This window comes from Salmo salar, unplaced genomic scaffold (genome assembly GCF_965601325.2).
Source record: "Salmo salar unplaced genomic scaffold, fSalSal1 ptg000432l, whole genome shotgun sequence".
NCBI lineage: Eukaryota > Metazoa > Chordata > Actinopteri > Salmoniformes > Salmonidae > Salmo > Salmo salar.
In genome coordinates this window covers 3,099,391-3,122,681 of record NW_027675387.1, presented here as the reverse complement: position 1 = coordinate 3,122,681, position 23,291 = coordinate 3,099,391, and the positions used below count along the sequence as shown (strand labels likewise).

The 23,291-nt window shown below is 40.8% G+C and overlaps 1 protein-coding gene across 1 annotated transcript in view; it reads left to right on the top strand.

Annotated features, from left to right (window-relative positions):
- The first annotated feature begins 13,533 nt into the window (after positions 1–13,533).
- The window catches only part of LOC145876069 (uncharacterized), a 21,024-nt gene continuing 11,266 nt past the window's right edge, over positions 13,534–23,291 (top strand). Inside the window, exon 1 of the mRNA XM_082971842.1 lies at positions 13,534–13,540. Within this exon, the coding sequence (XP_082827968.1) occupies positions 13,534–13,540 (7 nt within the window). The remainder of the gene's footprint in view (positions 13,541–23,291) is intronic.

Sequence of the window (23,291 nt, the reverse complement as noted above, 5' to 3'; positions counted from 1 at the left end):
TAATAATAGATAATGTCATGTTTATAGGCTGATCAGAGCTCTATAATAATAGATAATGTCATGTTTATAGGCTGATCAGAGCTCTATAATAATAGATAATGTCATGTTTATAGGCTGAGCAGAGCTCTATAATAATAGATCATGTTTATAGGCTGAGCAGAGCTCTATAATAATAGATCATGTTTATAGGCTGATCAGAGCTCTATAATAATAGATAATGTCATGTTTATAGGCTGATCAGAGCTCTATAATAATAGATAATGTCATGTTTATAGGCTGAACAGAGCTCTATAATAATAGATCATGTTATAGGCTGATCAGAGCTCTATAATAATAGATAATGTCATGTTATAGGCTGATCAGAGCTCTATAATAATAGATAATGTCATGTTTATAGGCTGAACAGAGCTCTATAATAATAGATAATGTCATGTTATAGGCTGAACAGAGCTCTATAATAATAGATAATGTCATGTTATAGGCTGATCAGAGCTCTATAATAATAGATAATGTCATGTTTATAGGCTGAGCAGAGCTCTATAATAATAGATAATGTCATGTTTATAGGCTGAGCAGAGCTCTATAATAATAGATAATGTCATGTTATAGGCTGATCAGAGCTCTATAATAATAGATCATGTTTATAGGCTGATCAGAGCTCTATAATAATAGATAATGTCATGTTATAGGCTGAACAGAGCTCTATAATAATAGATAATGTCATGTTTATAGGCTGATCAGAGCTCTATAATAATACATAATGTCATGTTTATAGGCTGATCAGAGCTCTATAATAATAGATAATGTCATGTTATAGGCTGATCAGAGCTCTATAATAATAGATAATGTCATGTTATAGGCTGATCAGAGCTCTATAATAATAGATAATGTCATGTTATAGGCTGATCAGAGCTCTATAATAATAGATAATGTCATGTTATAGGCTAATCAGAGCTCTATAATAATAGATAATGTCATGTTATAGGCTGAGCAGAGCTCTATAATAATAGATAATGTCATGTTATAGGCTGAGCAGAGCTCTATAATAATAGATAATGTCATGTTATAGGCTGATCAGAGCTCTATAATAATAGATAATGTCATGTTATAGGCTGAGCAGAGCTCTATAATAATAGATAATGTCATGTTTATAGGCTGAACAGAGCTCTATAATAATAGATCATGTTTATAGGCTGAGCAGAGCTCTATAATAATAGATAATGTCATGTTATAGGCTGAGCAGAGCTCTATAATAATAGATAATGTCATGTTTATAGGCTGATCAGAGCTCTATAATAATAGATAATGTCATGTTATAGGCTGATCAGAGCTCTATAATAATAGATAATGTCATGTTATAGGCTGATCAGAGCTCTATAATAATAGATAATGTCATGTTATAGGCTGATCAGAGCTCTATAATAATAGATAATGTCATGTTTATAGGCTGATCAGAGCTCTATAATAATAGATAATGTCATGTTTATAGGCTGATCAGAGCTCTATAATAATAGATAATGTCATGTTTATAGGCTGATCAGAGCTCTATAATAATAGATAATGTCATGTTATAGGCTGAGCAGAGCTCTATAATAATAGATAATGTCATGTTTATAGGCTGAACAGAGCTCTATAATAATAGATCATGTTTATAGGCTGAGCAGAGCTCTATAATAATAGATAATGTCATGTTATAGGCTGAGCAGAGCTCTATAATAATAGATAATGTCATGTTTATAGGCTGATCAGAGCTCTATAATAATAGATAATGTCATGTTATAGGCTGATCAGAGCTCTATAATAATAGATAATGTCATGTTATAGGCTGATCAGAGCTCTATAATAATAGATAATGTCATGTTATAGGCTGATCAGAGCTCTATAATAATAGATAATGTCATGTTTATAGGCTGATCAGAGCTCTATAATAATAGATAATGTCATGTTTATAGGCTGATCAGAGCTCTATAATAATAGATAATGTCATGTTTATAGGCTGATCAGAGCTCTATAATAATAGATAATGTCATGTTATAGGCTGATCAGAGCTCTATAATAATAGATAATGTCATGTTTATAGGCTGATCAGAGCTCTATAATAATAGATAATGTCATGTTATAGGCTGATCAGAGCTCTATAATAATAGATAATGTCATGTTATAGGCTGATCAGAGCTCTATAATAATAGATAATGTCATGTTATAGGCTGATCAGAGCTCTATAATAATAGATAATGTCATGTTATAGGCTGATCAGAGCTCTATAATAATAGATAATGTCATGTTATAGGCTGAACAGAGCTCTATAATAATAGATCATGTTATAGGCTGATCAGAGCTCTATAATAATAGATAATGTCATGTTTATAGGCTGATCAGAGCTCTATAATAATAGATAATGTCATGTTATAGGCTGAGCAGAGCTCTATAATAATAGATAATGTCATGTTTATAGGCTGATCAGAGCTCTATAATAATAGATAATGTCATGTTATAGGCTGATCAGAGCTCTATAATAATAGATAATGTCATGTTATAGGCTGTATTTGATCCAATGTAAATAACATTTTGTTGGTGTCCCACTTCATCTCTAAAGTAATAATTACCATATTTTCTAAATGATAATTCTTTAGTTCAGCCTTTCCTTGAAATGGCTATTTTATTTTATGTTTTTTTGTAGACTTACAAACGTTTGCTAATATGTTCAGTCTCCCCAAAACGCTTGTCCTTTTGCTAATATGTTCAGTCTCCCCATAACACATGTCCATTTCATGTCAATAATGCATCTTATTTTATGTATTTCTCCAACATTATTTAGAAATCTGCTTTTTGTTGGTATACACGCAAGGCCTACAATAGACACACGTCAAAAGTTTCATTTATAACTTGTTTGCCATTCTGTGAGACAATTAAGTTGTGATTTTGTGGTGGGAGGGACTCTGATGGTATACACATGTTACAGTTAAGCAATAAGACCAGAGGAAGTGTGGTATATGGCCAATATAGCATGGTTAAAGACTGTCCTTATGTACAACATAACACAGAGTACCTGGATACAGCCCTTAGCCGTGGTATATTGGCCATCTATCACTGAGGTGTCTTATTGCTATTATAAACTGGTTACCAACGTAATCAGAACAGTAAAAATACATGTTGTCATACCCATGGTATACGGCCTGATATACCACGGCTGTCAGCCAATCAGCATTCAGGGATTTAATCACCCATTTTAAAATGTAGCTTCAACATTATATTATAACATAAATTCCTATAGTACAGAACAACATTTTCAAGTATAGAATTTCAGTAGCATGCTGCTTTAAAACAACACATTCGTTCAAAACCTTTGCAGTTAGAGCTCGTTTTTAAGACAGTACTTACTGGTGGTAATCAGATCTCCTGACTCCTCTGTCAATATGACAGTTCTCTCTCCCTGTTTCCCCTCCTTCACTTCAAAAACTACATCCTCCTCTTTCACCTCTTCCTCTTCTTTCACAGTAACATCCTCCTCCTCTTTCACTCTGAACGCGTCTTCCTCTTGTTTAACTGAAACGTCTTTCTCTTCTTCTTTCACTGTAACAGCCTCACCCTCTACTTCTTGTTTTACTGTGACATCCTCCTCTTCCTTCTCCTCTTTCACGACAATGTTCAGCCCCAGAGCTTCTTTCTCCGTCCAGCAGACCTCCTCTTCTTTAACAGGAGGGGAGTAGTTTAGGGAGCTCATGTTCGGGGATGTTAGCTAGCTAGCTAGTTAGCATGAGCGACTAGTTTAGTGCTAGGCTAATTTATCAAGCCAGCTAGTTGACTAACAATGTACCTATAACATTTAAATGGGGGCAATTAACTAGATGTCAGAAGTATATTTAAAAAACAGAGGCAAATATGCACAGAAACAGTCTAAATGTTTCGGCTGTTGGCTACCGAGGTGGCTGACTAGATGTTGTTGAAGAAGTGTTCCGTCCACTAGATTTTACGTCACGCTGCAGCGTCGCCTGAAAGACGCACATCGCCGTCTGCTGACTGGAGGGAAACGCAGTTGTTGTTGCACACAAATGTATTTTTCATTCCTTTCATTAAATAATAATATTATATTGAGACGTTCAAAAAGAGCAGTGCATATTTTGAGTGAGAATTTAAAACATACTGTGCTTCACATCTGTATTTAAGGCAGTTTCATATTCATTCATTTAAAGAAACCCACTGGTCACACTGGTTGAATTATCTGTCAAACTAGGAACTCCGCAGCCTAGTTGAACAGTGATCTATGTTCTATGAACGCTGCTGGGAGCAAACTGGAGAGTAGCTAGAGGAAAACAAACCTAACTGCATGTCCAGGCCCTGGTATATCACCAGACTGTACAAACCTAACTACATCCCCAGTCCCTGGTATATCACCAGACTGTACAAACCTAACTGCATGTCCAGGCCCTGGTATATCATCAGACTGTACAAACCTAACGGCATCCCCAGTCCCTGGTATATCATCAGACTGTACAAACCTAACTGCATCCCCAGTCCCTGTTATATCATCAGACTGTACAAACCTAACTGCATCCCCAGTCCCTGGTATATCATCAGACTGTACAAACCTAACTGCATCCCCAGTCCCTGGTATATCATCAGACTGTACAAACCTAACTGCATCCCCAGTCCCTGGTATATCACCAGACTGTATACAAACCTAACTGCATCCCCAGTACCTGGTATATCACCAGACTGTATACAAACCTAACTGCATCCCCAGTCCCTGGTATATCACCAGACTGTACAAACCTAACTGCATCCCCAGTCCCTGGTATATCACCAGACTGTATACAAACCTAACTGCATCCCCAGTCCCTGGTATATCACCAGACTATACAAACCTAACTGCATCCCCAGTCCCTGGTATATCATCAGACTGTACAAACCTAACTACATCCCCAGTCCCTGGTATATCACCAGACTGTACAAACCTAACTGCATCCCCAGTCCCTGGTATATCATCAGACTGTACAAACCTAACTGCATCCCCAGTCCCTGGTATATCACCAGACTGTACAAACCTAACTGCATCCCCAGTCCCTGGTATATCATCAGACTGTACAAACCTAACTACATCCCCAGTCCCTGGTATATCACCAGACTACATACAAACCTAACTGCATCCCCAGTCCCTGGTATATCATCAGACTGTACAAACCTAACTACATCCCCAGTCCCTGGTATATCACCAGACTGCATACAAACCTAACTGCATCCCCAGTCCCTGGTATATCACCAGACTGTATACAAACCTAACTGCATCCCCAGTACCTGGTATATCACCAGACTGTATAAAAACCTAACTGCATCCCCAGTCCCTGGTATATCACCAGACTGTACAAACCTAACTACATCCCCAGTCCCTGGTATATCATCAGACTGTACAAACCTAACTGCATCCCCAGTCCCTGGTATATCACCAGACTGCATACAAACCTAACTGCATCCCCAGTCCCTGGTATATCACCAGACTGTATACAAACCTAACTGCATCCCCAGTACCTGGCATATCATCAGACTATACAAACCTAACTGCATCCCCAGTCCCTGGTATATCACCAGACTGTATACAAACCTAACTGCATCCCCAGTCCCTGGTATATCATGAGACTGTATACAAACCTAACTACATCCCCAGTCCCTGGTATATCACCAGACTGTACAAACCTAACTACATCCCCAGTCCCTGGTATATCATCAGACTGTACAAACCTAACTGCATCCCCAGTCCCTGGTATATCACCAGACTGTACAAACCTAACTACATCCCCAGTCCCTGGTATATCATCAGACTGTACAAACCTAACTACATCCCCAGTCCCTGGTATATCACCAGACTGCACAAACCTAACTGCATCCCCAGTCCCTGGTATATCATCAGACTGTACAAACCTAACTGCATCCCCAGACCCTGGTATATCACCAGACTGTACAAACCTAACTACATCCCCAGGCCCTGGTATATCACCAGACTGTACAAACCTAACTGCATCCCCAGTCCCTGGTATATCATCAGACTGTATACAAACCTAACTGCATCCCCAGTCCCTGGTATATCACCAGACTATACAAACCTAACTGCATCCCCAGTCCCTGGTATATCACCAGACTGCATACAAACCTAACTACATCCCCAGGCCCTGGTATATCACCAGACTGTACAAACCTAACTGCATCCCCAGTCCCTGGTATATCATCAGACTGTATACAAACCTAACTGCATCCCCAGTCCCTGGTATATCACCAGACTATACAAACCTAACTGCATCCCCAGTCCCTGGTATATCACCAGACTGCATACAAACCTAACTACATCCCCAGTCCCTGGTATATCACCAGACTGTATACAAACCTAACTGCATCCCCAGTCCCTGGTATATCACCAGACTGTACAAACCTAACTACATCCCCAGTCCCTGGTATATCACCAGACTGTACAAACCTAACTGCATCCCCAGTCCCTGGTATATCACCAGACTACATACAAACCTAACTACATCCCCAGTCCCTGGTATATCACCAGACTGTACAAACCTAACTGCATCCCCAGTCCCTGGTATATCACCAGACTGTATACAAACCTAACTGCATCCCCAGTCCCTGGTATATCACCAGACTGTATACAAACCTAACTGCATCCCCAGTCCCTGGTATATCACCAGACTGTACAAACCTAACTACATCCCCAGTCCCTGGTATATCACCAGACTGTACAAACCTAACTGCATCCCCAGTCCCTGGTATATCACCAGACTGTACAAACCTAACTGCATCCCCAGTCCCTGGTATATCACCAGACTACATACAAACCTAACTACATCCCCAGTCCCTGGTATATCACCAGACTGTACAAACCTAACTGCATCCCCAGTCCCTGGTATATCACCAGACTGCATACAAACCTAACTGCATCCCCAGACCCTGGTATATCATCAGACTGTATACAAACCTAACTACATCCCCAGTCCCTGGTATATCATCAGACTGTATACAAACCTAACTACATCCCCAGTCCCTGGTATATCATCAGACTGTACAAACCTAACTACATCCCCAGTCCCTGGTATATCATCAGACTGCATACAAACCTAACTACATCCCCAGTCCCTGGTATATCACCAGACTATACAAACCTAACTGCATCCCCAGTCCCTGGTATATCACCAGACTGCATACAAACCTAACTACATCCCCAGTCCCTGGTATATCACCAGACTGTATACAAACCTAACTGCATCCCCAGTCCCTGGTATATCACCAGACTGTACAAACCTAACTACATCCCCAGTCCCTGGTATATCACCAGACTGTACAAACCTAACTGCATCCCCAGTCCCTGGTATATCACCAGACTACATACAAACCTAACTACATCCCCAGTCCCTGGTATATCACCAGACTGTACAAACCTAACTGCATCCCCAGTCCCTGGTATATCACCAGACTGTATACAAACCTAACTGCATCCCCAGTCCCTGGTATATCACCAGACTGTATACAAACCTAACTGCATCCCCAGTCCCTGGTATATCACCAGACTGTACAAACCTAACTACATCCCCAGTCCCTGGTATATCACCAGACTGTACAAACCTAACTGCATCCCCAGTCCCTGGTATATCACCAGACTGTACAAACCTAACTGCATCCCCAGTCCCTGGTATATCACCAGACTACATACAAACCTAACTACATCCCCAGTCCCTGGTATATCACCAGACTGTACAAACCTAACTGCATCCCCAGTCCCTGGTATATCACCAGACTGCATACAAACCTAACTGCATCCCCAGACCCTGGTATATCATCAGACTGTATACAAACCTAACTACATCCCCAGTCCCTGGTATATCATCAGACTGTATACAAACCTAACTACATCCCCAGTCCCTGGTATATCATCAGACTGTACAAACCTAACTGCATCCCCAGTCCCTGGTATATCACCAGACTGCTGTGACCCTCCCACTCTGTCTGCTGAATTCTTTCTCTTTGCTCTTCCTTAATAGGATGTCGGTGGGCGGAGCCGGGAGGGTCGTCAGTGAAATGGGACACACCTGGGCTGGGTGTGTCCCAGGATAAACACACCTCTTCCCCGTTCATTGAGGAGACTCTCTCCATGCAGACACAGACAGATTTTGGGTGTCTGCGTTGGCACCTTTCAACACCCCTCATTATCACATGTATACACGCGACCACTCACTTACACTACTGACTAAACACACACCATTGTTCATTGTATTTACTTTACTTAAGTTAATAAATATATTTAGTTATTCTTTATCTCCACGTTGTCTCACTTTTTGTTACGGTCTTCGAGCCGGTTCGTGACACTATGGTCAGTGAGCTGGAGCTATTAGCCTAACCAGCGCAGCCAATCAGCACGGCTATGGTCAGCGAGCTGGAGCCCAACTAATGGAGACCAGTTAGAACCCAACTAACAAAACCCAACTAAAACATGACTGCAGATCAGAAGAGACATACAGAATGATGGCTGGGAAAATCACAGCATTTAGAACAGACACATTTTATACGTAGCAGCATAGCCTTTATGTCATTATTATAGATGGTATCCCACACCGTAGCAGCATAGCCTTTATGTCATTATTATAGATGGTATCCCACACCGTAGCAGCATAGCCTTTATGTCATTATTATAGATGGTATCCCACACCGTAGCAGCATAGCCTTTATGTCATTATTATAGATGGTATCCCACACCGTAGCAGCATAGCCTTTATGTCATTATTATAGATGACATCCCACACCGTAGCAGCATAGCCTTTATGTCATTATTATAGATGGTATCCCACACCGTAGCAGCATAGCCTTTATGTCATTATTATAGATGGTATCCCACACTGTAGCAGCATAGCCTTTATGTCATTATTATAGATGGTATCCCACACCGTAGCAGCATAGCCTTTATGTCATTATTATAGATGGTATCCCACACCGTAGCAGCATAGCCTTTATGTCATTATTATAGATGGTATCCCACACCGTAGCAGCATAGCCTTTATGTCATTATTATAGATGACATCCCACACCGTAGCAGCATAGCCTTTATGTCATTATTATAGATGACACACCGTAGCAGCATAGCCTTTATGTCATTATTATAGATGACATCCCACACTGTAGCAGCATAGCCTTTATGTCATTATTATAGATGACATCCCACACCGTAGCAGCATAGCCTTTATGTCATTATTATAGATGACATCCCACACCGTAGCAGCATAGCCTTTATGTCATTATTATAGATGGTATCCCACACCGTAGCAGCATAGCCTTTATGTCATTATTATAGATGGTATCCCACACCGTAGCAGCATAGCCTTTATGTCATTATTATAGATGGTATCCCACACCGTAGCAGCATAGCCTTTATGTCATTATTATAGATGGTATCCCACACCGTAGCAGCATAGCCTTTATGTCATTATTATAGATGACATCCCACACCGTAGCAGCACAGCCTTTATGTCATTATTATAGATGGTATCCCACACCGTAGCAGCATAGCCTTTATGTCATTATTATAGATGACATCCCACACCGTAGCAGCATAGCCTTTATGTCATTATTATAGATGGTATCCCACACCGTAGCAGCATAGCCTTTATGTCATTATTATAGATGGTATCCCACACCGTAGCAGCATAGCCTTTATGTCATTATTATAGATGGTATCCCACACCGTAGCAGCATAGCCTTTATGTCATTATTATAGATGGTATCCCACACCGTAGCAGCATAGCCTTTATGTCATTATTATAGATGACATCCCACACCGTAGCAGCACAGCCTTTATGTCATTATTATAGATGGTATCCCACACCGTAGCAGCATAGCCTTTATGTCATTATTATAGATGGTATCCCACACCGTAGCAGCATAGCCTTTATGTCATTATTATAGATGACATCCCACACCGTAGCAGCATAGCCTTTATGTCATTATTATAGATGGTATCCCACACCGTAGCAGCATAGCCTTTATGTCATTATTATAGATGACATCCCACACCGTAGCAGCATAGCCTTTATGTCATTATTATAGATGGTATCCCACACCGTAGCAGCATAGCCTTTATGTCATTATTATAGATGGTATCCCACACCGTAGCAGCATAGCCTTTATGTCATTATTATAGATGACATCCCACACCGTAGCAGCATAGCCTTTATGTCATTATTATAGATGACATCCCACACCGTAGCAGCATAGCCTTTATGTCATTATTATAGATGGTATCCCACACCGTAGCAGCACAGCCTTTATGTCATTATTATAGATGACATCCCACACCGTAGCAGCATAGCCTTTATGTCATTATTATAGATGACATCCCACACCGTAGCAGCATAGCCTTTATGTCATTATTATAGATGACATCCCACACCGTAGCAGCACAGCCTTTATGTCATTATTATAGATGGTATCCCACACCGTAGCAGCATAGCCTTTATGTCATTATTATAGATGGTATCCCACACCGTAGCAGCACAGCCTTTATGTCATTATTATAGATGACATCCCACACCGTAGCAGCATAGCCTTTATGTCATTATTATAGATGACATCCCACACCGTAGCAGCATAGCCTTTATGTCATTATTATAGATGACATCCCACACCGTAGCAGCATAGCCTTTATGTCATTATTATAGATGACATCCCACACCGTAGCAGCACAGCCTTTATGTCATTATTATAGATGGTATCCCACACCGTAGCAGCATAGCCTTTATGTCATTATTATAGATGGTGTCCCACACCGTAGCAGCACAGCCTTTATGTCATTATTATAGATGGTATCCCACACCGTAGCAGCATAGCCTTTATGTCATTATTATAGATGGTATCCCACACCGTAGCAGCATAGCCTTTATGTCATTATTATAGATGGTATCCCACACCGTAGCAGCATAGCCTTTATGTCATTATTATAGATGGTATCCCACACCGTAGCAGCATAGCCTTTATGTCATTATTATAGATGACATCCCACACCGTAGCAGCATAGCCTTTATGTCATTATTATAGATGACATCCCACACCGTAGCAGCATAGCCTTTATGTCATTATTATAGATGACATCCCACACCGTAGCAGCATAGCCTTTATGTCATTATTATAGATGGTATCCCACACCGTAGCAGCACAGCCTTTATGTCATTATTATAGATGGTATCCCACACCGTAGCAGCATAGCCTTTATGTCATTATTATAGATGGTATCCCACACCGTAGCAGCATAGCCTTTATGTCATTATTATAGATGACATCCCACACCGTAGCAGCATAGCCTTTATGTCATTATTATAGATGGTATCCCACACCGTAGCAGCACAGCCTTTATGTCATTATTATAGATGGTATCCCACACCGTAGCAGCATAGCCTTTATGTCATTATTATAGATGGTATCCCACACCGTAGCAGCACAGCCTTTATGTCATTATTATAGATGGTATCCCACACCGTAGCAGCATAACCTTTATGTCATTATTATAGATGACATCCCACACCGTAGCAGCATAGCCTTTATGTCATTATTATAGATGACATCCCACACCGTAGCAGCATAGCCTTTATGTCATTATTATAGATGGTATCCCACACCGTAGCAGCATAGCCTTTATGTCATTATTATAGATGACATCCCACACCGTAGCAGCATAGCCTTTATGTCATTATTATAGATGGTATCCCACACCGTAGCAGCATAGCCTTTATGTCATTATTATAGATGGTATCCCACACCGTAGCAGCACAGCCTTTATGTCATTATTATAGATGGTATCCCACACCGTAGCAGCATAGCCTTTATGTCATTATTATAGATGACGTCCCACACCGTAGCAGCACAGCCTTTATGTCATTATTATAGATGGTATCCCACACCGTAGCAGCATAGCCTTTATGTCATTATTATAGATGGTATCCCACACCGTAGCAGCATAGCCTTTATGTCATTATTATAGATGACACACCGTAGCAGCACAGCCTTTATGTCATTATTATAGATGGTATCCCACACCGTAGCAGCATAGCCTTTATGTCATTATTATAGATGACACACCGTAGCAGCACAGCCTTTATGTCATTATTATAGATGGTATCCCACACCGTAGCAGCATAGCCTTTATGTCATTATTATAGATGGTATCCCACACCGTAGCAGCATAGCCTTTATGTCATTATTATAGATGGTATCCCACACCGTAGCAGCATAGCCTTTATGTCATTATTATAGATGGTATCCCACACCGTAGCAGCATAGCCTTTATGTCATTATTATAGATGGTATCCCACACCGTAGCAGCATAGCCTTTATGTCATTATTATAGATGACATCCCACACCGTAGCAGCATAGCCTTTATGTCATTATTATAGATGACATCCCACACCGTAGCAGCATAGCCTTTATGTCATTATTATAGATGACATCCCACAGCGTAGCAGCATAGCCTTTATGTCATTATTATAGATGGTATCCCACACCGTAGCAGCATAGCCTTTATGTCATTATTATAGATGGTATCCCACACCGTAGCAGCATAGCCTTTATGTCATTATTATAGATGACATCCCACACCGTAGCAGCATAGCCTTTATGTCATTATTATAGATGACATCCCACACCGTAGCAGCATAGCCTTTATGTCATTATTATAGATGGTATCCCACACCGTAGCAGCACAGCCTTCATGTCATTATTATAGATGGTATCCCACACCGTAGCAGCATAGCCTTTATGTCATTATTATAGATGACATCCCACACCGTAGCAGCATAGCCTTTATGTCATTATTATAGATGGTATCCCACACCGTAGCAGCATAGCCTTTATGTCATTATTATAGATGGTATCCCACACCGTAGCAGCATAGCCTTTATGTCATTATTATAGATGGTATCCCACACCGTAGCAGCATAGCCTTTATGTCATTATTATAGATGGTATCCCACACCGTAGCAGCATAGCCTTTATGTCATTATTATAGATGACATCCCACACCGTAGCAGCATAGCCTTTATGTCATCTACTAAACCACTGGCCGTGTTCGAGAGCATGAAATCCATGCTGAATTGTGGGTAAATGGACTGGCTGACTGATTTATAAATAATAATGAGTAGTTATTTATGATGTAAGGTGATGTGTAGATCAGTCAGTCTGCAGTCGCCTGCAGTGTCGAACAAGCCCAATACCAAACCAATCAGGTGGTTGTTTGATCAAATGAAGCTTCAGACGCCATTGATGACGTGCTGCTGATAAAGTGATACAGGCATCGGTACACTGCTTTGAAGTTTACTGCTTAGCGATTTGGACGCAGGCCTCGTAGCTCCGGTATCAAACATAACATCCCTAATGAAAAGTTGTCAAAACAAAAAGGAGCAAGCAGGTTGATTTCCTCTGTCGATTTGAGCCCACAGCAAGAAGGCACCAGAGCCTACCGTGCTAACGGGTTCCCTCTAGATAACACAACCACACAGTTCATGAAAGGTGTGGTTAACGTTTGCAAGCTTGAGCTAGATATCAACCTAGTGTGACCTTCCTGTTCCCGTCTCTCAAGTCAGTGAGTCAACACAGGAAGGAGCAATGGATGGACAGTTCATTTATTTCCAAAGCTGCAATGATGGGACACACACAGTATGGATGAATGATCAGTAGTGACGGGATATAAATAGCACTCCGATAGTAATTCTCCACAAATCTGCCGTATAATATACTAACAAAAAAAGAAATCAAGATCTATATTAACTTTTTTGTTGTTGAAATGTCTATCAAAGTTTTTGTGATCGCATGGTGGATTTAACAATTCCTACTAATTCCTAATGTACTATAATAAAATGAATACATAGTTTCCATGTGTAATCTCATATTCACAACATCAGAATAAACTGTCATCCATTTTAGTTTCAAAATATATCAAATTAACCTGGAATATTACTCAATGTCCCCCTCTGGTGGTGAAGAAGTATAATCCACCTAAACTAACAGAACCGGGCTGATAAACTGGCTGGTGTTCATGAGTTTATAAAACACATACTTTATACATGTCATAAATTACCTGCATTGATGAGACACACAGTGTGGATGAATGATCAGTAGTCGACAGGATATAAATAGCACTCCTAAAGAAGATGCAGTGAGGATGAATGATCAGGATATAAATAGCACTCCTAAAGAAGATGCAGTGTGGATGAATGATCAGGATATAAATAGCACTCCTAAAGAAGATGCAGTGTGGATGAATGATCAGGATATAAATAGCACTCCTAAAGAAGATGCAGTGTGGATGAATGATCAGGATATAAATAGCACTCCTAAAGAAGATCCAGTGTGGATGAATGATCAGTAGTGACAGGATATAAATAGCATTCTGAATATGATGCATTTTCCAGTTTGCTACCAACTTGAAAGAGGGAACTTTAGCATAAAACCCACATGGAAAACTGAGATTCGCAAATTACATATAAAGAAAGGCTTATTTGACGCCAAACCAACAACAGAAGTTACTAAAACATAAATTGCTAATTTATGATGTAATAGGTGGATTTTATGATGTAATGTCAACTTTATACATTTCTATCCCAGGACCACTCAATTTCCAATTTCTCCAAAAATCTCCTGTGGGTTACCCAGAATCACATTGGGTTACCCAGAATCACATCCTTTATCACTGACTGTAATGTAAACACACGAACAGCGATTTTAGGTACTGCATCTCAGTGCTAGAGGTGTCACTACAGACCCTGGTTCAAAACTAGGCTATATCATAACAGGCCGGATTGGGAGTCCCATAGGGCAACGCACAGTAGCCCAGCATCGTCTGGGTTAGGGTTTGGCAGGGGTTTGGCCGTCATTGTAAATAAGAATTTGTCCTTAGCTGGTTTGCCTGTTTAAATAAAGGTTAAATACATTTTTTAAAATGTAACTTCATTACACCGTTATACTGGCATACAAACTCGGTAGCATAGAGTTCATAATACATATGACGTTGGGAAATAGTGCATTGTGGGTAGTTTAGAAGATTTCCCGAAATAAGTTAATACATTTGTAATAATGCAAAAACATAACTGTTTGTACTTATAGGTAACCATATCGTGACTACAACTAGCTTACTAGGTCTTTAACCACACTGTGTTGTTACGCTGGTGAGTAAAAACTCATGCTTCCTACACTTTAACTTTTTGTCTGACAATAAAATAAACATTTTACTCAACTGCGTTACCCACTCCAGTCAGCAGATGGCGGTGTGGGAATTTAAGGTAATGCAGTTGGTGTGACGTATAATTTAGTGGACGGAACTCTTCTTTCAACAGCAAACAGTTACTCAGCCACCTCGGTAGCTTGTTAGACAAAATAGCCGAACAATAAAGCTCTTTAGATGCTTTAGTGTATATTAGGCACTGTGTTTTAAACCCACTTCTGTCGTCTAGTTAGTTATCCGTTTTAATTTCATATTTACGGTGTTTTTGTTATTATTCAGCTAGCGGGCTGGTTAAGTTAGCATTAGCCTAGCTAGCTAACATCTCCGACCATGAGTTCACAAAGCTACTCTCCTCCTGTTAAAGAAGATGAGGCCTGCTGGACGGAGAAAGAAGCTCTCGTCAAAGAGGAGGAGGAAGAGGAGGCTGTTTCAATACAAAAACAAGTAGAGGGTGAAGCTGTTACCGTGAAAGAAGAAGAGAAAGACGTTACAGTGAAAGAAGAGGAAGACGCGTTCAGAGTGAAAGAGGAGGATGTTACAGTAAAAGAAGAGGAGGAAGTGGAAGAGGAGGATGTTACAGTAAAACAAGAAGTAGAGGGTGAGGATGTTACAGTAAAACAAGAAGTAGAGGGTGAGGCTGTTACAGTGAAAGAAGAAGAGAAAGACGTTTCAGTTAAACAAGAGGAAGAAGAGGATGATGCTGTTTTTGGAGTGAAGAAGGAAGGAGAGATTACTGTCACATTGGAAGATGAAGGGGAGGAGACGGGAGATCTGAGTAACACCAGTAAGTACCGCCTTCAATTCGTTTTTAACTTTGGATATTCGGAGTTGGCTCGTCAATACCTCTTCAACGGAGGGTCCTGGGATGATGACTGATATGTCTAGAATCAGACGGCGTAGAGAACAAGCTACCCCTTGTTTTCTCCGTTCCGTTTCCAAAAAGTGACTTAACATATATATTTGAGGAGGGTCTATCTGCTGACCGCAGACTGGGGGCCACGGCATGTAGTGATTTTAATGTAGTGATGTTTTACTACACACCGTGACCCCCAATAGAGCCATGTGAGAGTTGGGTTGGCTACACCAAAGATTATGGATATACTGACAAGATGTCTCTCCGCCCTGACAAGGGGAGTCGTTGTCCACAAAGCTGCACTGTGGGTTGTCTATCTCCCACCTATCCTGTCTTTGGATTGGTGGATACATCTTATTATTGTAATCTATTGTTTATATTCTATGAGGGTTGTTGACGTCAACCGCCTGTATTCAATGGAGAGAGATGCTAAGCTACTAGCATGAATATGCATAGCGATCTGGAGACAACTCCTATAGTGTTTTTATCAAAGTTGTGGTATGTCACGTGTCCACGTAACAACTTAATCATTACGAAACTTCTGTTAGATCAAGTAAACCTCATGTAGGAAATAAGCCATTTATTTTGTTGTTGACCAAATTCAACACTTTCCACATTGGGTTGATAATTGTTTCCACTTGGATACAACCAACTGTAACCTACTGGCATGACCTAGAGAGATACAACCTACTGTAACCTACTGGCATGACCTAGAGAGATACAACCTACTGTAACCTACTGGCATGACCTAGAGAGATACAACCTACTGTAACCTACTGGCATGACCTAGAGAGTTACAACCTACTGTAACCTACTGGCATGACCTAGAGAGATACAACCTACTGTAACCTACTGGCATGACCTAGAGAGATACAACCTACTGTAACCTACTGGCATGACCTAGAGAGTTACAACCTACTGTAACCTACTGGCATGACCTAGAGAGATACAACCAACTGTAACCTACTGGATTGACCTAGAGAGATACAACCTACTGTAACCTACTGGCATGACCTAGAGAGATACAACCTACTGTAACCTACTGGCATGACCTAGAGAGTTACAACCTACTGTAACCTACTGGCATGACCTAGAGAGATACAACCTACTGTAACCTACTGGCATGACCTAGAGAGTTACAACCTACTGTAACCTACTGGCATGACCTAGAGAGATACAACCAACTGTAACCTACTGGCATGACCTAGAGAGATACAACCTACTGTAACCTACTGGCATGACCTAGAGAGATACAACCTACTGTAACCTACTGGCATGACCTAGAGAGTTACAACCTACTGTAACCTACTGGCATGACCTAGAGAGATACAACCTACTGTAACCTACTGGCATGACCTAGATAGATACAACCTACTGTAACCTACTGGCATGACCTAGAGAGTTACAACCTACTGTAACCTACTGGCATGACCTAGAGAGTTACAACCTACTGTAACCTACTGGCATGACCTAGAGAGATACAACCTACTGTAACCTACTGGCATGACCTAGAGAGATACAACCTACTGTAACCTACTGGCATGACCTAGAGATACAACCAACTGTAACCTACTGGCATGACCTAGAGAGATACAACCTACTGTAACCTACTGGCATGACCTAGAGAGTTACAACCTACTGTAGCCTACTGGCATGACCTAGAGAGTTACAACCTACTGTAGCCTACTGGCATGACCTAGAGAGATACAACCTACTGTAACCTACTTGCATGACCTAGAGAGTTACAACCTACTGTAACCTACTGGCATGACCTAGAGAGATACAAGCTACTGTAACCTACTGGCATGACCTAGAGAGATACAACCTACTGTAACCTACTGGCGTGACCTAGAGAGATACAACCTACTGTAACCTACTGGCGTGACCTAGAGAGGTACAACCTACTGTAGCCTACTGGCATGACCTACAGAGATACAACCTACTGTAACCTACTGGCATGACCTAGAGAGTTACAACCTACTGTAACCTACTGGCATGACCTAGAGAGATACAACCTACTGTAACCTACTGGCATGACCTAGAGAGATACCATCTACTGTAACCTACTGGCATGACCTAGAGAGATACAACCTACTGGCATGACCTACAGAGATACAACCTACTGTAGCCTACTGGCATGACCTAAAGAGTTACAACCTACTGTAACCTACTGGCATGAACTACATACGACAGAAGTGTGTTTAAAACACTGCGACTAATATACACCAAACCAGTGTAAAGAGCGTGAATGTTGTAGCTATGTTTGCTAGAAAGCTACCGAGGTGTCTGACTAGTTGTTGTTGTTGAAGGAGCGTCCCGTCCACTAGATTATACGTCACACTGGCAGCATCGCCTGAACCTAAAAGACGCACATCGCCATCTGCTGACTGGAGGGGGCAACGCAGTTGAGGAACCAAACGTTTATTTTTCATTTATTTCATAAAAGTTTAATTTTATATTAAGTCGTTCAAAGAGAAGCATGTGTTGATTGATTCGTTTTTAATGAGTGAGAATTTAATACAAACTTTACACCCACTACATATTTGCATTGAACCATACTTCTGACATGGATCATTTTGACCCCAGAGGCATATCTTTTATCATAGCCAAAATGTGGTTTATTCAATTCTTCCACTTTTTCATGACTTTGTCAATCAACTGGTTGTTAATACATCTAAATCATGGTTTAGTGTTTCTGTATCAATATGGACTTTTAACAAATTCAAATCCTTTGGAGTCATTTTGACCCCAGACAAAAGCACCTTTGATAAATGGGACGTTTATTTCAAATCACATTTTATTGGTCACATACACATGTTTATCAGATGTTATTGCGGCTGTAGTGAAATGCTTGTGTTTCTAGCTCCGACAGTGCAGTAATGTCTAACAATTAATATGTAACAATTTCACAACATATACCCAATACACACACATCTAAGTATTTGAATCTAGGTTTCTCTGTAGACATGATCCATCCCACCAGAGGGTGGAGGGGCACCTGTATCAGTGGTTTTGACCAGATAGACACCTGCAGATACACAGTATAGTGCCTCCCATATACTCTCCTAAGATTGGACTTTTCTATGCCACGTATCACATGACTGTGAACAAAACTGCCAGAGGCGGCAGCGTAGTGGTTAGAGCGTTGGACTAGTAACCAAAAGGTTGCAAGTTCAAATCCCCGAGCTGACGAGGTACAAATCTGTTGTTCTGCCCCTGAACAAGGCAGTTAACCTCTATGGGCAAACGTCCCACCCTAGTCAACAGCCAGTGTAATCCCGTGGCGCGATATTCAAATACCTTAGAAATGCTATTACTTCAATTTCTCAAACATATGACTATTTTACACCATTTTAAAGACAAGACTCTCGTTAATCTAACCACACTGTCCGATTTCAAAAAGGCTTTACAACGAAAGCAAAACATTAGATTATGTCAGCAGAGTACCCAGCCAGAAATAATCAGACACCCATTTTTCAAGCTAGCATATAATGTCACAAAAACCAAAACCACAACTAAATGCAGCACTAACCTTTGATGATCTTCATCAGATGACACTCCTAGGACATTATGTTATACAATACATGCATGTTTTGTTCAATCAAGTTCATATTTATATCAAAAACCAGCTTTTTACATTAGCATGTGACGTTCAGAACTAGCATACCCCCCGCAAACTTCCGGTGAATTTACTAAATTACTCACGATAAACGTTCACAAAAAGCATAACAATTATTTTAAGAATTATAGATACAGAACTCCTCTATGCACTTGATATGTCCGATTTTAAAATAGCTTTTCGGTGAAAGCACATTTTGCAATATTCTCAGTAGATCGCCCGGCATCACAGGGCTAGCTATTTAGACACCCAGCAAGTTTAGCACTCACCAAAGTCAGATTTACTATAAGAAAAATGTTATTACCTTTGGTGTTCTTCGTCAGAATGCACTCCCAGGACTTCTACTTCAATAACAAATGTTGGTTTGGTCCCAAATAATCCATAGTTATATCCAAATAGTGGCGTTTTGTTCGTGCGTTCAAGACACTATCCGAAGTGTAAATAAGGGTCATGCGCATGATGCATTTCATGACAAAAAAATTCTAAATATTCCATTACCGTACTTCGAAGCATGTCAACCGCTGTTTAAAATCAATTTTTATGCCATTTTTCTCATAAAAAAGCGATAATATTCCGACCGGGAGCGGTGGTTTTCGTTCAAAGATAAAACATGGAGTCCACTCGTGCACGCGCCCGAGTCTCACAGTACTGTTACCGGCCACTATCCAAACGCGGTACTTTTTTTCAGCCAGAGCCTGCAAAGCCACGATTCAGCTTTTTACCGCCTTCTGAGAGCCCATGGGAGCCGTAGGAAGTGTCACGTAACAGCAGAGATCCCCTGTAATGGATAGAGATAATCAAGAAGGCCAAGAAATTGTCAGACAGGGCACTTCCTGCATGGAATCTTCTCAGGTTTTGGCCTGCCAAATGAGTTCTGTTATACTCAGACACCATTCAAACCGTTTTAGAAACTTTGGAGTGTTTTCTATCCAAAGCTAATAATTATATGCATATTCTAGTTTCTGGGCAGGAGTAATAATCAGATTAAATCGGGTACGTTTTTTATCCGGCCGTGAAAATACTGCCCCCTAGCCATAACAGGTTAACCTATTTAATTTAATATTACGTTATTTTTTATTAGTCAGCTATAGTAGCTGGCTGGTTAAGTTAGCATTAGCCTAGTCGCTAATGATAGCTAGCTAGCTAACATCCCCGAACATGAGCTCCCTAAACTACTCCCCTCCTGTTAAAGAAGAGGAGGTCTGCTGGACGGAGAAAGAAGCTCTGGGGCTGCACATTGTCGTGAAAGAGGAGAAGGAAGAGGAGGATGTTACAGTAAAACAAGAAGTAGAGGGTGAGGCTGTTACAGTGAAAGAAGAAGAGAAAGACGTTTCAGTTAAACAAGAGGAAGAAGAGGATGATGCTGTTTTTGGAGTTAAGAAGGAAGGAGAGATTACTGTCACATTGGAAGATGAAGAGGAGGAGACGGGAGATCTGAGTAACACCCGTAAGTACCGCCTTCAATTAGTTTTTAACTTTGGATATTCGGAGTTGGCTCGTCAATACCTCTTCAACGGAGGGCCCTGGGATGATGACTGATATGTCTAGAATCAGACGGCGTAGAGACAAGCTACCCCTTGTTTTCTCCGTTCCGTTTCCAAAAAGTGACTTAACATATATATTTGAGGAGGGTCTATCTGCTGACCGCAGACTGGGGGCCACGGCATGTAGTGATTTTAATGTAGTGATGTTTTACTACACACCGTGCCCCCCAATAGAGCCATGTGAGAGTTGGGTTGGCTACACCAAAGATTATGGATATACTGACAAGATGTCTCTCCGTCCTAACAAGGGGAGTCGTTGTCCACAAAGCTGCACTGTGGGTTGTCTATCTCCCACCTATCCTGTCTTTGGATTGGTGGATACATCTTATTATTGTAATCTATTGTTTATATCCTATGAGGGTTGTTGATGTCAACCGACTGTATTCAATGGAGAGAGATGCTAAGCTACTAGCATGAATATGCATAGCGATCTGGAGACAACTCCTATAGTGTTTTTATCAAAGTTGTCGGTATGTCACATGTCCACATAACAACTTAATCATTACGAAACTTCTGTTAGATCAAGTGAACCTCATGTAGGAAATAAGCCATTCATTTTGTTGTTGACCAAATTCAACACTTTCCACATTGGGTTGATAATTGTTTCCACTTGGATACAACCAACTGTAACCTACTGGCATGACCTAGAGAGATACAACCTACTGTAACCTACTGGCATGACCTAGAGAGATACAACCTACTGTAACCTACTGGCATGACCTAGAGAGTTACAACCTACTGTAACCTACTGGCATGACCTAGAGAGATACAACCTACTGTAACCTACTGGCATGACCTAGAGAGATACAACCTACTGTAACCTACTGGCATGACCTAGGGAGTTACAACCTACTGTAACCTACTGGCATGACCTAGAGAGATACAACCTACTGTAACCTACTGGCATGACCTAGAGAGATACAACCTACTGTAACCTACTGGCATGACCTAGAGAGATACAACCTACTGTAACCTACTGGCATGACCTAGAGAGATACAACCTACTGGCATGACCTAGAGAGTTACAACCTACTGTAACCTACTGGCATGACCTAGAGAGAGTTACAACCTACTGTAACCTACTGGCATGACCTAGAGAGATACAACCTACTGTAACCTACTGGCATGACCTAGAGAGATACAACCTACTGTAACCTACTGGCATGACCTAGAGAGATACAACCTACTGTAACCTACTGGCATGACCTAGAGAGATACAACCTACTGTAACCTACTGGCATGACCTAGAGAGTTACAACCTACTGTAACCTACTGGCATGACCTACAGAGTTACAACCTGCTGTAACCTACTGGCATGACCTAGAGAGATACAACCTACTGTAACCTACTGGCATGACCTAGAGAGATAGAACCTACTGTAACCTACTGGCATGACCTAGAGTTACAACCTACTGTAACCTACTGGCATGACCTAGAGAGATCCAACCTACTGTAACCTACTGGCATGACCTAGAGAGTTACAACCTACTGTAGCCTACTGGCATGACCTAGAGAGATACAACCTACTGTAACCTACTGGCATGACCTAGAGAGATACAACCTACTGTAACCTACTGGCATGACCTAGAGAGATACAACCTACTGTAACCTACTGGCATGACCTAGAGAGTTACAACCTACTGTAACCTACTGGCATGACCTAGAGAGTTACAGCCTACTGTAACCTACTGGCATGACCTAGATAGATACAACCTACTGTAGCCTACTGGCATGACCTAGAGAGTTACAACCTACTATAACCTACTGGCATGACCTAGAGAGATACAACCTACTGTAACCTACTGGCGTGTCCTAGAGAGATACAACCTACTGTAACCTACTGGCATGACCTAGATATATATATATATATGTGTGTGTGTGTGTGTGTGTATATATCTATATATATATATGTATATATATATATATATATATATATATACAAGCATTTCTAAACTTTTTTTCTCACTTTTATGGGGTATTGTGATGTCTTTATGAGGTATTGTCTGAAAATTGATAATTGGAAG